We start from the raw sequence: 13,109 nt of genomic DNA on the forward strand, positions 1-13,109 counted from the left end.
AGAGACACCAAGTCAGTGGTAAGAGGATGCTATAACTATGTATATAAAGTCATATATAACAAATGTAACTGTGGAGTGCTGTCTAAGTATCAAGACCAACCTGACAGCTCGTTTGTTTGTATTATCTCATTTGATTCTAAAAACGACCCTGTGAGGCAGGTGCTCATTTGGTAGGTGGGGGAACTGAGGCATGAAGAAGTTAAGAGCTTGCCCAAAACACACAGGTTGAATACATGGGAGATGGGATGCAAATTCAAGCAGTTGGTCTCCAGACCCTGTGATCTTATGCAGCATGCAATATTCCTCCTTATGAAAGCATGGAGGAGCACAACATATTGAATTAGGAAAAAAACATCGTATATGTGGTACATTATATAAACATCTGGTCAGAATTGATATTTAAGTGCAAGGAAAGGCATACGAAGAGATCACACTGGGGAGAAATGCATATGATAGGCCAGGAAAGGCCTTGTGTGTCAGGCTCAATAAATTAGGTTTTATCTTGAGGGACTGTAGAAAACATTGGAGGGTTTTGAGCAAAGGTATTGTATGGTTAGTTTGACAAGTTAGAAATTTCATCCTGGTAGCCATTTAATGGATGGCTGGAAGGACGGAAGCCTGAAGGTAGGGATACCTGTTAAGGAGCCTGCTGAATAGTCTTCATTTGCTTCTTGAGATCCCCTTTCCCACCTGCTGTGCACCCAGGAAGGCTGACTTATATGATTTGTTTCATTTAAGCATCCTTGGGTGTTTAGTCGAGGTCAACTTGTGTGAGACCCCTGCAAAACATTGCTGGGTAGAAGGAGAATGAGGTTAGGAATTTACCCTCTTGAAAACCTCCATCCTGGGTTGTGCATTGGCAGTGACTGGGTTATTCTAGTAAAAGCTATAGTTCTTATTTGGTAGCTATATGGTAGCCCTTTCCTACAGCTATGGCTTTTGTAGGGTTTGATAGTCCCCCATCCCTAACATCCCTTGCCCTTCAGGCCTAGGGTGGTGACGATTCCTTGCTGTTGTCAACATGGGAGTACTTTGTTGCTCATCATTAGTTTGCTTTAACCCTGCCCAAGCCTTTGTAAATGCTCCCTTCATTAAACACTTCTCAATGACCTTCCTGAATATGTCTCCTCCCCTCTGATGAGACCCTGACTGGCACAGAACCATTTGCAATAGCCCATGAGAGAGATGATAAAGCTTTGCATTAATTAAGCATTTTAGAGATGAAAAAGGGCATGAGTATTGCGATTATTTCCCAGGCCCACTCAGCAAGACTTGATGTGTGACAATCACCCATGAATGCTGGAATAGCTAGTGGCAAGGTTGGTTAAAGTCAACATCACTACCTTTCCCACCTCTTTCTGCCTGGGCAGTGAGTTCATCTCATGTAATGCCTGCTTTCCCCATGGCGAGAAAAAGACCGTTTGCAAACTCATTGGAAGCTTTCTCTGGGCTTCAGCAAATAATCTGCTGGAGGGTCAGCTGGTGCTAAAGAATCAGAAGGCTGCTTAGTTAGCCACTTGGGAGATGTTACCAAGATGGCTGGTGATGAGAAGAGCTGCTTATTTTCATAATGACCTTCAGGAATTAAATAAAAATACAACGAGTGTCATAGATTAGGAAGAACAAGCTGATTAAAAGCACAACATGCCTTTGGGATTTTTTATTTCTTTTCCAGGAGGCTGAAAGGCATCAGTGGCCACCGAGGCAGGATGGCAGTCTACCCAGAATCGCTGATGAAGGCTGATCCTCTCTCTTGGCTTTTGTGGGGCGGTTGAGGGGATTTGAGCCTGTTGAATATTTCACGAGTTGCAGCCCATGGGGGAGAGCAGAAAAAGGTGAAAAGGCAATCCCTGTGTTTCTTTATGATTCCAATATAAAACCAAGCTCTCCAGGGTGGGAGGGAGGCAGGCACTGGAGTCAGCCTACCGCCGGAAGGCATGGTACACCAATTCTCCCACTTTAATATCTGCTGTTTCATTTTATATTCATCATGTCAGCATAATCTGCCTTTATGGGAATCGTCTTGGTTCCCGACCAAATGCGTTTAGTCCCCCTTTTGCTTTAAGTTTGATTGTAATATGACTTGAAGACTTCAATGAAATGTTTATGTGGAAGGAGTAGGGGAAGAGAAAAGGGAAAATGCAATTGGAAAATCAATCAGCAGAGAATTTCAAGAACTGGTTTTGGCCATGTTACTGTTTTATTAACCTGTTTTTAAGGGACACAGGACTGGTTTTCTGACCAAGTGTACTCTACTGGTTCTGAATAAAATGTACACAGTATCACCAAGCATTCAAAGCCCTTAACTCTGTGTCTGAATTACTTTTTTTTTTTTTTTTTTTTTTTTGAGATGGAGTCTCACTCTATCACCCAGGCTGAAATGCAGTGGCACAATCTCAGCTCACTGCAACCTCCACCTCCCAGGTTCAAGCGATTCTCCTGTCTCAGCCTTCTGAGTAGCTGGGACTACAGGCGCATGCTGCCACACCCAGCTAATTTTTGTATTTTTAATAGAGGCGGGATTTTACCATATGGGCCTGGCTGGTCTCAAACTCCTGACCTAGGCCCACCTAGGCCTCCCAAAGTGCTGGTATTACAGGTGTGAGCCACCGCGGCAGGCCCTGAACTACATTTCTCACCTGATGTTCTGCTCCACTTCGACATACACATGCAGCTTCATGCCCCTGAGATGAGGAGCTGATGTCTACGCCTTCTTCTCCTCCCCTCTGAGGGACATCCATCTGTTCATCCTCTGCAATGCTCATACCGCCACCTTTTGGAAGTAGTTCTTGGCTGCAAGCTAGGAGACTTTTCCCACCTTGGAGTTTTCAATAGATCTGTAGTTCTTCCTCTTCTTCTTCTTTTTTTTTTAATTTCCTGATGAAATGTAACACTCTTTGAATTCTATTTTTCAGTCCTTCCACCATTTTATTATGGATGTGTGCAAATAAGTGTATTACTGAGTCACTAAAATATATGTAAATGCATAAATATATATCTATCAAATCACTGAAATATATATATATATGCATTAAGCATTCTAAGGATGAAAAAGGGCATGAGTATTTGAAATATATATACACATATATATGTATATAATTCAGTGATTCAGTAATTATTTACTGAGCATGTATTCTGTGCCAAGCACTTTCCAAAGTGCTTGAGAGATGGCAGGAAATAAGACACACAAGGTCCCTGCTCTCCTGAAGAGAGAGACAATAAACACATGTTCAAGGAAGTGTAAAGCATAAATTGATTTTCCTTCCTTCCTCCCTCCCTCCCTTCCTCCCTTCCTTCCTTCCTTCCTTCCTTCCTTCCTTCCTTCCTTCCTTCCTTCATTTCATTTCATTTTTGAGACAGGGTCTTACTCTGTATCCCAGGCTGGAGTGCAGCGGTGCAATCTTGACTCCCTGCAACCTCTATTTTCTGGGTTCAAGCGATTCTTGGGCCTCTGCCCCCTGAGTAGCTGGGATTACAGGCTCATGCCACCATGCCTGCTTAATTTTTATATTTTTTTAGTAGACATGGGCTTTTGCCATGTTGGCTGGGCCGGTCTCAAAGGCCTGGCTTCAATTGATCTGCCTGCCTTGGTCTCCCAAAGTGCTGAGTTTACAGGCATGAGCCACGATGCCCGGCGTGAATTTCTAATCATGATAATCGCTATCGAAAGTTTTTGTAAAAGGGCTATAATAAAGATGGATGTGTGTGAAGAGGACTACTTCAGCTAGAGTGAACAGGCACAGCTTCTCTGAGCAGGTATCATTTGAACTGAGAGACAAACACTGAGAAGAAGCCAGCTCGTAGGTTCTGGGAGGAGAGTGCTAGGAATGTTGGGCAGAAAGTACTCAAGCCCTGAGACAAGTGGGAGTCTGGCCTGTTTGAGAAAAAGTTGTAAAGTCCTGCAGGGCTGGAGTGCGTGATGAAGGGGTGATGGTGGAAGATAGTCCCGATAACACACAGTTGCCTGGACCATAGTCAATGGAGAGTGTGCATGTGTGTAGACAGTAACATGAGCCAGGAGACATTTGACTGGGGAGAATTTCCACTGCTAAATGATTATGAGCTCCCTGAAGGCAAGGCTATATCTCATTTAACTCCATATTCTGAGCTACTGAGCTGCCTGGAATGGAGTAGGTGTTTGATAAGTATGTTTAATAAATAAACAAATGCATAAATAAATGAATAATGAGTGAATGAATGATCGAGGCCTTCTGCTTCTTCTAAAGCATTTTTCCCTTTAACATTTCATACCCCTCCTCTCTCCTCTCCAACAACAGTTTCTTTTCTTTGTAATAAAGTAAGTCTGGAGTTATTCTCTGTGATTCAATATTTACTGTGTTTCACACACTGTTATTATCATTTAACGTTTACTGTCTGCTGACTGTGCACTCATCACTGTAGCAAACAAAGAGCTCAATCTAGTTTTGGTTCATGGGCTAATTTAGTGAAGAAAAAGGAGATGTAAGTGCAACTGGCATAGCAGAAATTGCACGGACTGGAAATCCACTGGTTTTAGCTAGGTACAAATTCACCAGTGAACTTAAGTCACCAACCTCCTGAGACCTTCTGCTTTCTCATCTGAACATGGAAAGGGGAAGCCTCTTTAATAGTGGGATTTCAGGCACAGGCTGGAGAGAACACTAGGAGTGAGGAGCTCAGATTTCCACAAGCACCCCCCTGTTCACGCCACCTTCCTCTATGGCAGGCTGTGTCAACCAGATGTAACCTACCTTGGGGCTTTCTTCTGGTGCCTTTCCAGGGACACTCAGCACATGGAGCACCTGCCTAGCCAGCCGTACGTGGAACTACTGAATTAGACACTGCTATTTCTAGTGCAGCTCTCAGCCCTGGGTTCCCTGGACCTCTGGTTTTGGGCTTTGATGCACTGAGAGAAAAATGAGCCAGACCATTTACCATAATGTCTTCACCTTGCCTTGGCCCAGCTGGCTGTCTGCCAGGGAAGCTACTGCCAAGGCCTCGGGTGCTGAGGCTGGGAGGGGGTCAGTGGGGCAGCAGATCACCCCAGCCTGGGATAAAGAGAAGGTGCTGAGAGGAGACCTACTGCTCAGATTGATCACCCAGCCAGTCCCTCCCCAGAACCACAGTGGGTTCTCAGGGCCCTTTGGGGCCTATGCTCTAAGCACTGACAAACCTTTGTGATTATCTCAAGGCCTGTTCAACTCTTCCAGCTGCAAGGGAAGCCCAAGCATGTGTTTGCTTGGCCTAATATCTTACTATGTTCCCATCACTTTGTCTTTTACTTGGAATGAGTAGGAGGAGGCCATGCAAAGACTGTAAATGGAGGGCTTAGTGATGTGAGATGACTTTTGCTTGGCAGGATTCCTCTGACTTCTGGTTGAGAATAGAATGGACAAGGGTGGAAGAAGAGAGTCAAGTTAAGAAGCCCTTGCAGTAAGCCAGGCAGGAGAGCAAAATGCCTTGTCCCATGTGGCTGATGTAGAGGGACTGGAAAGGGTTGAATGTTGAATGGCTTTGGAAGGATTTCCTGATGAACCGAATGAGGAGTGGGAGAGAAAGCAAGCTGTCAAGGATGGCTCACGGTTTTTGTTTTTTATTTTTTTCAGAGCAGCTGAAGGATGAATTAGATCCTGTTCCTATCAACGATGATGATGATGACAAATCAATGCCTAACTTAAAAATTCATAGCTAATATTTTTAACTCTTATTAAGTGCTAAACACTCTTCTAAGGATTTTTGATTGTGAACCTCAAGGAGGGAGAGTCTATTGGGCATGGGTGATATAAGAATAATTCAGTAGAACTGGGTGATGAGTAGGTGATTTGGTGGTATCATCTCTTCTTTTCAAGATGATTCTTTTTCATTCCGTGTCACCAGATATGACGAGCACTGCAGTGGTACATGGAGAGGGCTGATTGAATAAGTGGCTATAATTCAGCTTGCCCATCAGTCCTCCTCATGTGTGTGTGTTTGTGTGTGTGTGTGTGAATGAACACACTTGAGGTCTTTGGGGACTGTAGGAATACTGCCTCAAGGTCATAGCTGTCTCGGGGGGAGGGGCCGAGGTTCTAAGCCTCCAACACTACTAAGGCTACTTGTCTACTGATGGACACTATAAAGGCTATTTGTCTCCCATTTATCTCCCTTGAGTGCAGACCTAATAATTCTCCAAGAACTCCACCACCTTTCCCTTGTATTAATGCTTGAGATACATTGACGGGTCTTATCTTTCTAGGACATTTGCAGGCACACACCCCTTTAGTCGAGGGGACTGTGGAGCAATTGTACAATCCCCTTGCAATGACACTTTCAGCACCTTATGCCATGACTCTTTTTTACTAATAAAAAGGTATGATACATTGAACAAAAATACTATTCCAATGATACTCATTTTTAAATTATTTACAGAAGGAAAACCAGCATAGAGACAAGAATTAGAAACTTCAAGTCAGGAGATTGAATTTTACAGTTTACTAGAAAGTTCTCACTCCCCATCGGCTATATGAAAACATTGGGATAGGGCAGTAGCTATGCCGCTATTTTTAAACCAAAGAAACTTTTGTGCCTACCTTCTTTTGCTTGGGAGTGCAGTATATACCTTACAAAAAAATGGAGCTGCTCTGATGGAAGCAAGAGGGACATGCTCAGGGCAAACCTCTTGGTAAGCTCCTTTCCCATGCAAGATGACCCTGAGCTACCTCAGCTGAGCTGATGCTCTCTTGGGCCTTTCTGGCTCCGAGGTTTGGCCATGGGTACTTCCAGCTCAGCTTCTAAAGAATCCATACTCTCAACTCCCACTTCTTTCATGGATTTCTTTCCTTCATCTTCTTCTAGTTCCATAGCCACAAAAGAATGAAAGCACTTTTATCCTTAGTTCCATTCCACTATCAGAGTAGAATGAATTACCCAATCACATGTGATGTATTAAAAAGGGCCTCAGACAGATCTGGGTGCAAACCCCACTTCCACTATTCTGTTACTTTAGGTGAATCTTGGTCACAGTTGACCCACCTATAAATGAAAGTGATGATCCCTAGCTCATAGACTTGATGTGAGGAAAGACATCCTGGCAAAAAAAAAAAAAATGGATGCCTGCTGAGCTGATTAGGTGGGCTCTTTTCCTCCCTGGAGCACCGAGGCCAGGCATACAGCTCACCCAGTGCCTCGGGTCTTGTCTTGCAGAGATGTCTGGCACAGCGGCGGACATCTCGCTGGTGCACTGGAGACAGCAGTGGCTGGAGAATGGCACCTTGTACTTCCACGTCTCCATGAGCAGCTCCGGGCAGCTGGCCCAAGCCACCGCCCCCACTCTCCAGGAGCCCTCGGAGATTGTTGAGGAGCAGATGCACATCCTCCACATTTCTGTGATGGTGAGTGACGGGGGAATGTGCTCGGGGTCGGGGATTGCGTTGGGGAGGAATGGGTGGAGAGATGGAGGGGGCAGGGGATGGTCCACAGATGGAAGGAAAGAGCCAAGCTCAAGAGGTTAGAATGAGAAACAGAAAATCAAATGGATTCTGTGGTGTCACTTGGACTGATGCATACCCATCCATCATCTGTCAGCTGTGAGAAACTAATTGTGCTTCAGAGAAGAAAATAAAGGGTCTCCAACTCCTCATCCTTTTGGCCGACATCTCTGGGAATAGCTGTTTAACACCTGTCACGTGCTTGGCCTGCTTTGCTGAGGGCTGAGGTTTGGTGCTTCAGAATACAACTGGCCATTCCAAGAATGACTGAACAAGCAAAATTGGAATAAAACCAGAACAGGCTGCCTTTTCCAAAGTGCCCTTGATGTGTCAGGTGTTTTAACCCTTACAACAACTGCATGGTGACCCTTGGAGCTGGCCTGGATGTAGCCCTTGCAGTGGTTCACAGAAGCCCCTGCATAACTCTCACTTTATAGTTGCTAATACTGTGGCAGAGGGGCAAAGAAACTTACCCAAGGTCACATAGCCAGTGAAAGATGCAGCTACTCTTGAGTGTTCAAATCCAAGCATATCTGGCTACTAAGCCTGAACTATGTCCTATATACCCTGTTTTCTCCCAATTCAAGAATTTCTTGAGTATCTACCAATTGTTAAGCACTGTACTGGACACATTTATGGAAATTATCTCTCACTCTGCTCTTGCCAAGAATGGATGAGGTCCAGCGAATCACCTCCACATGGTCGCAGAGAGAAGATGTGGCTGCCCAGCTCTGTTGGCCCCATGATACAGAACTCTGAGTCTGCTGCCTCCACCCAGAAGGTCACTAGGGCTGGAATCACTTGAGTCGTAGTCTAAAAGTATCTAGGCTTATATTATATGCTTTCTTTAAAAAGCTATATTTATTGGCATTGCATGGTAGATAGAAAAACAAAACCAGAAAATAAATCCAGTATGTAGGAAGCAGAGGGTCTAATGGGCTCAGGAAGAAACTTGACATCTTTCTGGTGCTTTATATTCCTCAAAGCCACTCTTACATTTACTTCTCCTTTTCTTCTTTAGTACGGCTCTGCCAGAAACCCGAGGTTAGGAAATGGTATCTCCAGCATACATATGAGGAGGGTATGGCCCAGAGGGGTGAAGTGATGGGAATAAAGCCACTCAGCAAAGCAGAGCTACCTCTCACTCCTCATTTCTTCCTTGAATTTTACAATCAGCTGTATTTTTTGACTCTACAATGGAGCAAACCTTTAGTTTTAGTCTCTTTTTCATTTCTCTTTGACGAACGCTGTGCATTAGACACTCTGATTAGGGTTGAGTAAGATCTTAGAAGTTTTCTCTTTTTGGAAAAACACATACACTCCCCAGCCAGGCAGCAATGTTAATTTTGGACCTTACGCATGCTCATCACGTGGAGGAACAAATCAAGGCCTTTGTGTTATTCATGGAATGAGTGTGATAGACTTTTTCCATATGTATATTTAGCAAATGATGCAGCCTCACACCAAGCAAGTGGGTGCCTGCATGCTAAGTTTGGGGTGCAAATTTGTAAGCACCATCTCAGAGCGCTTGCTGAGTTCCTCATGGGGTGTGGGACACCACCTAATGTTAGGAAGAGGCTGAGAGACGTGAATGCTCTTCTTCCGTTAACATTTGAGAGTGAGACTCAGTTTTGACCAATGTTCGTTAAACATTTTCTGTGTTTCAGCACATTTACTTACATGTATCCTTCTTGTAACCCAGTAACCTAGATAGTATTATCTCAATTATAAATGAACTTCCAATGTGTCTTTTTTGCCTCCAGGCCCAGCATTAGTTTCACTGAATCAGACTTTCTCCCCAGGATGGTAGGTTTTCCTCAACTTTCCCTTTTGCTCAGTAAGTTTAGCTTCGAAATAATAACTCACTGAGGTCCAGATGTCACTGCAATTCCCTGTAGTTCAAGATTTGGCTGGCAGAGTAGGTAACGTGGAGGCTGGCACACTCCAGACCCTCCCCACCCATGAGCCAAAGTGGCCCAAGGCTACCACCATGTGTCCAAAGTTCCTTCCCCCATTCAGGGCTCCATAATCTGGATCTCTCCTGTCCCTGCCCTCCCCTCCCCTCAGGGAACAGAGTCATGTCTTGGAGACACTGAACCCCAAGGTGTTCCGCTTCTCAGAGGTGGGGCATGCCAAGAACACTGTTCTCTCTAGAGGTAGGAAGACAGTCATAAGCACAGACTTGGAGCACAGACTTGAGGTCTCTCTCTGACACTGAACTAGGGTATGAGCCCTTTGTCTTGTTTTTGTCATTTATAAAACAAGGATGGTACTCATAGTTATGTAGACACAACAAGCCCTCAGATCAGAGGAGCTTGGCACTTAAGGGTATTTGTTTTTGTTCATAGGGGCACTTTAGTTGAAAAACTTGAGATGTGCTGATTTATTATACCCGTCTATTCTGTAGTTGGATACTGAGGTCTGGGACAGGCTAGGACTTGTCTAAGATCCCTCAGGCAGTCAACAGGGCTTGGCCTGGAGGTCAGACCTCTCCGTGGCTCAGACTCTACCCTGGTCATTCTGGCCACAGACAATTCAGCAAGAACAAAAAGAGTGTTTATATTTAAGATGGCTGGGATCTCTCTCCCCATTTCACAATTGAGAAATTGGAGATTCATGAGTTTAACTGATTTGCCTAAGTCTCCTGGGCTAATAAAATTGCAGTTCTGGGACCAGGATTTCCCCAGGATTCCAAACTTGTGTTTGGCTGTTCACGAAATCATGGCCCTGACCCTGCAGGATGGACTTTTGTTTTCATCTTTAGTGAAGATCCAAGGTGGTCTGTGAGAAGATCCAAATCTTCTAGTCAGATGTCAAAGAAGTCTGGAAGCTAGGATCTATGCACTTCATCCCTTTTTGTCAGCACAAATGTCCTGCTCACCCATGCAGGGAAACCAGCTCCCATTCAGCCACTGGAACCTGCTACAATCCATGCCTCCTAGGGTAGAGCCATTGTACTCTCTAGGCTTGTGAAGGCCAGAGTTGAGCATCTACCTGGTCCCAAAGGTTGCATCATCTGAATATTAATATCCCAAAAGGTGATGCAGCAAGGAGGTACTCTGAACCTAGTCCAGAAAGAGAGAGTAAACAGTCATCTCCATTTGTCTTCTGTCCCAGCTTCAGCATGCCCTCCTCAGCTCCTCAGCTCCTCAGCTGTGCAGGTGGCAGGATGCAGAGAAAAAAGCAGAGCAATGGAATTCAGCAGACCTGGCTCTGAATATAGTCTCTTCTACTTCCTGCTTCCTGGTCATTTTACCTTAGGCACATCCCTTCATGCCTCTGAGCCTCAGTTTCCTTATCCATGAAACCAAACTGATCATAGCAATCTCACAGAATTATTGAAAAGAGTGGAGAAAAATTATTGAAAAGAGTGGAAAAAACATACAATGGTGCCTAATACCCAGGCTGGCACATACTGCATGCATAGTCACAAATGGCTATTAATAATGTCATTGAAACAATGTTTAAAGGACTCCAATTTCGGAGTAAAAAGACATTGGCTTTAGTCTTATATTTGCTGCTATTTTGCTGTCTGATCTAGAGAAATAATCATAATACCTGACATTTATTTTGAGTATTTATTATATGCCAGGCAGTGTTCCAAATTTTGTTCTCTGCGTGTTATCACTTTCAATCCTCGCAACAAACCTTAAGGTGGATACTATCCCTCACCTGAGGAATCTGAAATGTTAATAAATACCTATCTACGTGACATTGATCACACAAAGGTTAAGTGGCAAAACCAATTTTTCACTCTATATATGCTGGTTTCAGAAACTGTGCCCTTCATCTATATAACAGGCCACCATTTTCCTTCTCTATGCATCCATTGTTGATTTAAATGATAAGATTTCATGAGTGAATTCTTACAAAGACTCTACCCTATGTGGAATCCATAGGTATTTTATGAGGCTTTATGACTTGGAAATCAACTCCAGGGTTGAACAATGTCTCTATCACTACCTTTATGTCCTCAGCCAAGTTACCTTCATCTTTTGTAAAACTGGGATAATATTCCCCAATACTTAGAGATGTTTTTCTAGGCACGGAATGAGATCACACTCACAAATGCTCTGCACGATGAAAATAATGACTGCTACCACTGAGAACTTTCTGTATGCCAGGCCCAAAGTGCAGCACCTGTATTATTTCATCTAACTATTCCAATGCTTCTATATGATAAGTCCTGTTGTTGCCCCTCACTTACAGATGAGAGCTAGGGAGTTAGTGGGGTTTTGGCATCTTGCCATCCGCATCACCAATAAGTGTTGAAGCTGAGATTCCAACTCTGGTTGGAATTGAGAGTCTGTGTGCTTGGGCCCAGTTCTGCATGGCACAGTCCCTGACATTCAGTAAGTGCTCAAAAAGCAGTAGCTGTTATTAAAATGTTAGCTATAGTGAGGGTCATCATGTCTGTTTATTTATAGAGTATTCACTCCAGGTGCACAAAACATTTGATAGAAATTGGAAACTTGTCAGTTAGGGAGAGGAGTTGCTCATGCCAGCATTTTATAGATAGGAGAAAAGAAACCCAAAGGAGGCTGAGTGATTTGGTTACAGGTGCACAGTCAGAGGAAAACCATGGCTTGAATCCTGGAGTGTACTTTGCATTGTTTATCAGAACAAAGAGGTTCTTTTAGTGTTGGTATTCTTATTTAGGAAGTGGGAAGACTTGACCTGCTTCACGCAGGCATGAGGAAATGCAATAAGTCCTAGCAGATGTGATCACAACTTCTTGTTTCTTTTTTGCATTTAGTTGTTTTTTTTTTCATTTTGCTTTTTGTTGCCATTGCCATTGTCACATTGGCATTTCAAGATATATTTCACTTTTGCATAGATCAAAGTTGCTTTCAACAAAAATAGTTATCACTTGTGGTTCAGAGGGTCGGTCATATAATTCTACTCTTTCCTCCTCTCCCCCTTTTTAACAGTGAGAAATATAATTTCATTTTAATGTAATGTGTCTTGTTTTAAAGATTTCCACAAGAGTTGCTAGATAGAAACTGTTTGAGACCAATATGTTTCATCTTGGCGCTTTTGTTTTTTCCCTTTCGTCTTTTTGGTGACAAAATGTTTGGAGAAAGGGGATGAAAAGAAATGTTTGGTTTGATGTAGAAGAAGAAAAGAATTTTGAGGGCATGTTTTCTCAAAAGGATCATCCCAAAGAAAATGCCATGGATTTGTACTGCTGGCCTCCAATGAGGGAGGATTCCAAGGCGCCAAAATTCTCTTGCACGACAGGACAAACTTTTCAAAGTGTCTGAACTATCCATCAGTGGAGTAGGCGGAATCAAGAAGTTGTGAGTTTCTTCTCCCTGAGTTTATACAAGTAAAGTCGCTGGGGTTTAGAGAGGAATAATAGTTAAATTAGATGACTATTATAGTTGCCTCCAATTTAGATGATCAATGACTCTGTGATAGAATTACATAGAATAATACTTTGAGGATTATAAAATGTCACACAAATCTAAGACATTGTCATTATCATTCTTATTCAGTAGCTTTGTTTAGAGGATCGGTGTGATACTGGGATAATACTTGTTAAAGTTTTCTGTAAAAGGTGGCTTTACATCATTGTTCCAACCATGACATTTTTTCATTCATAGCATATTCCTTCATTCATTGATTTAATCATTCATTTATGTAATGGTTTACCTGCCTATT

The 13,109-nt window shown here is 43.3% G+C and overlaps 1 protein-coding gene across 4 annotated transcripts in view; it reads left to right on the top strand.

The window, feature by feature from the left end:
* Positions 1-13,109, top strand: part of ASTN2 (astrotactin 2) — a 988,433-nt gene that overhangs the window by 127,827 nt on the left and 847,497 nt on the right. For all 4 annotated transcript variants that reach the window (XM_050759610.1, XM_050759611.1, XM_050759612.1 and 1 more), the window contains exon 2: positions 7,162-7,349. In XM_050759610.1, coding sequence (XP_050615567.1) covers positions 7,162-7,349 — 188 coding nt within the window. The remainder of the gene's footprint in view (positions 1-7,161; positions 7,350-13,109) is intronic.

Source organism: Macaca thibetana, chromosome 15, assembly GCF_024542745.1.
Source record: "Macaca thibetana thibetana isolate TM-01 chromosome 15, ASM2454274v1, whole genome shotgun sequence".
In the NCBI taxonomy this organism is placed as follows: Eukaryota; Metazoa; Chordata; class Mammalia; order Primates; family Cercopithecidae; genus Macaca; species Macaca thibetana.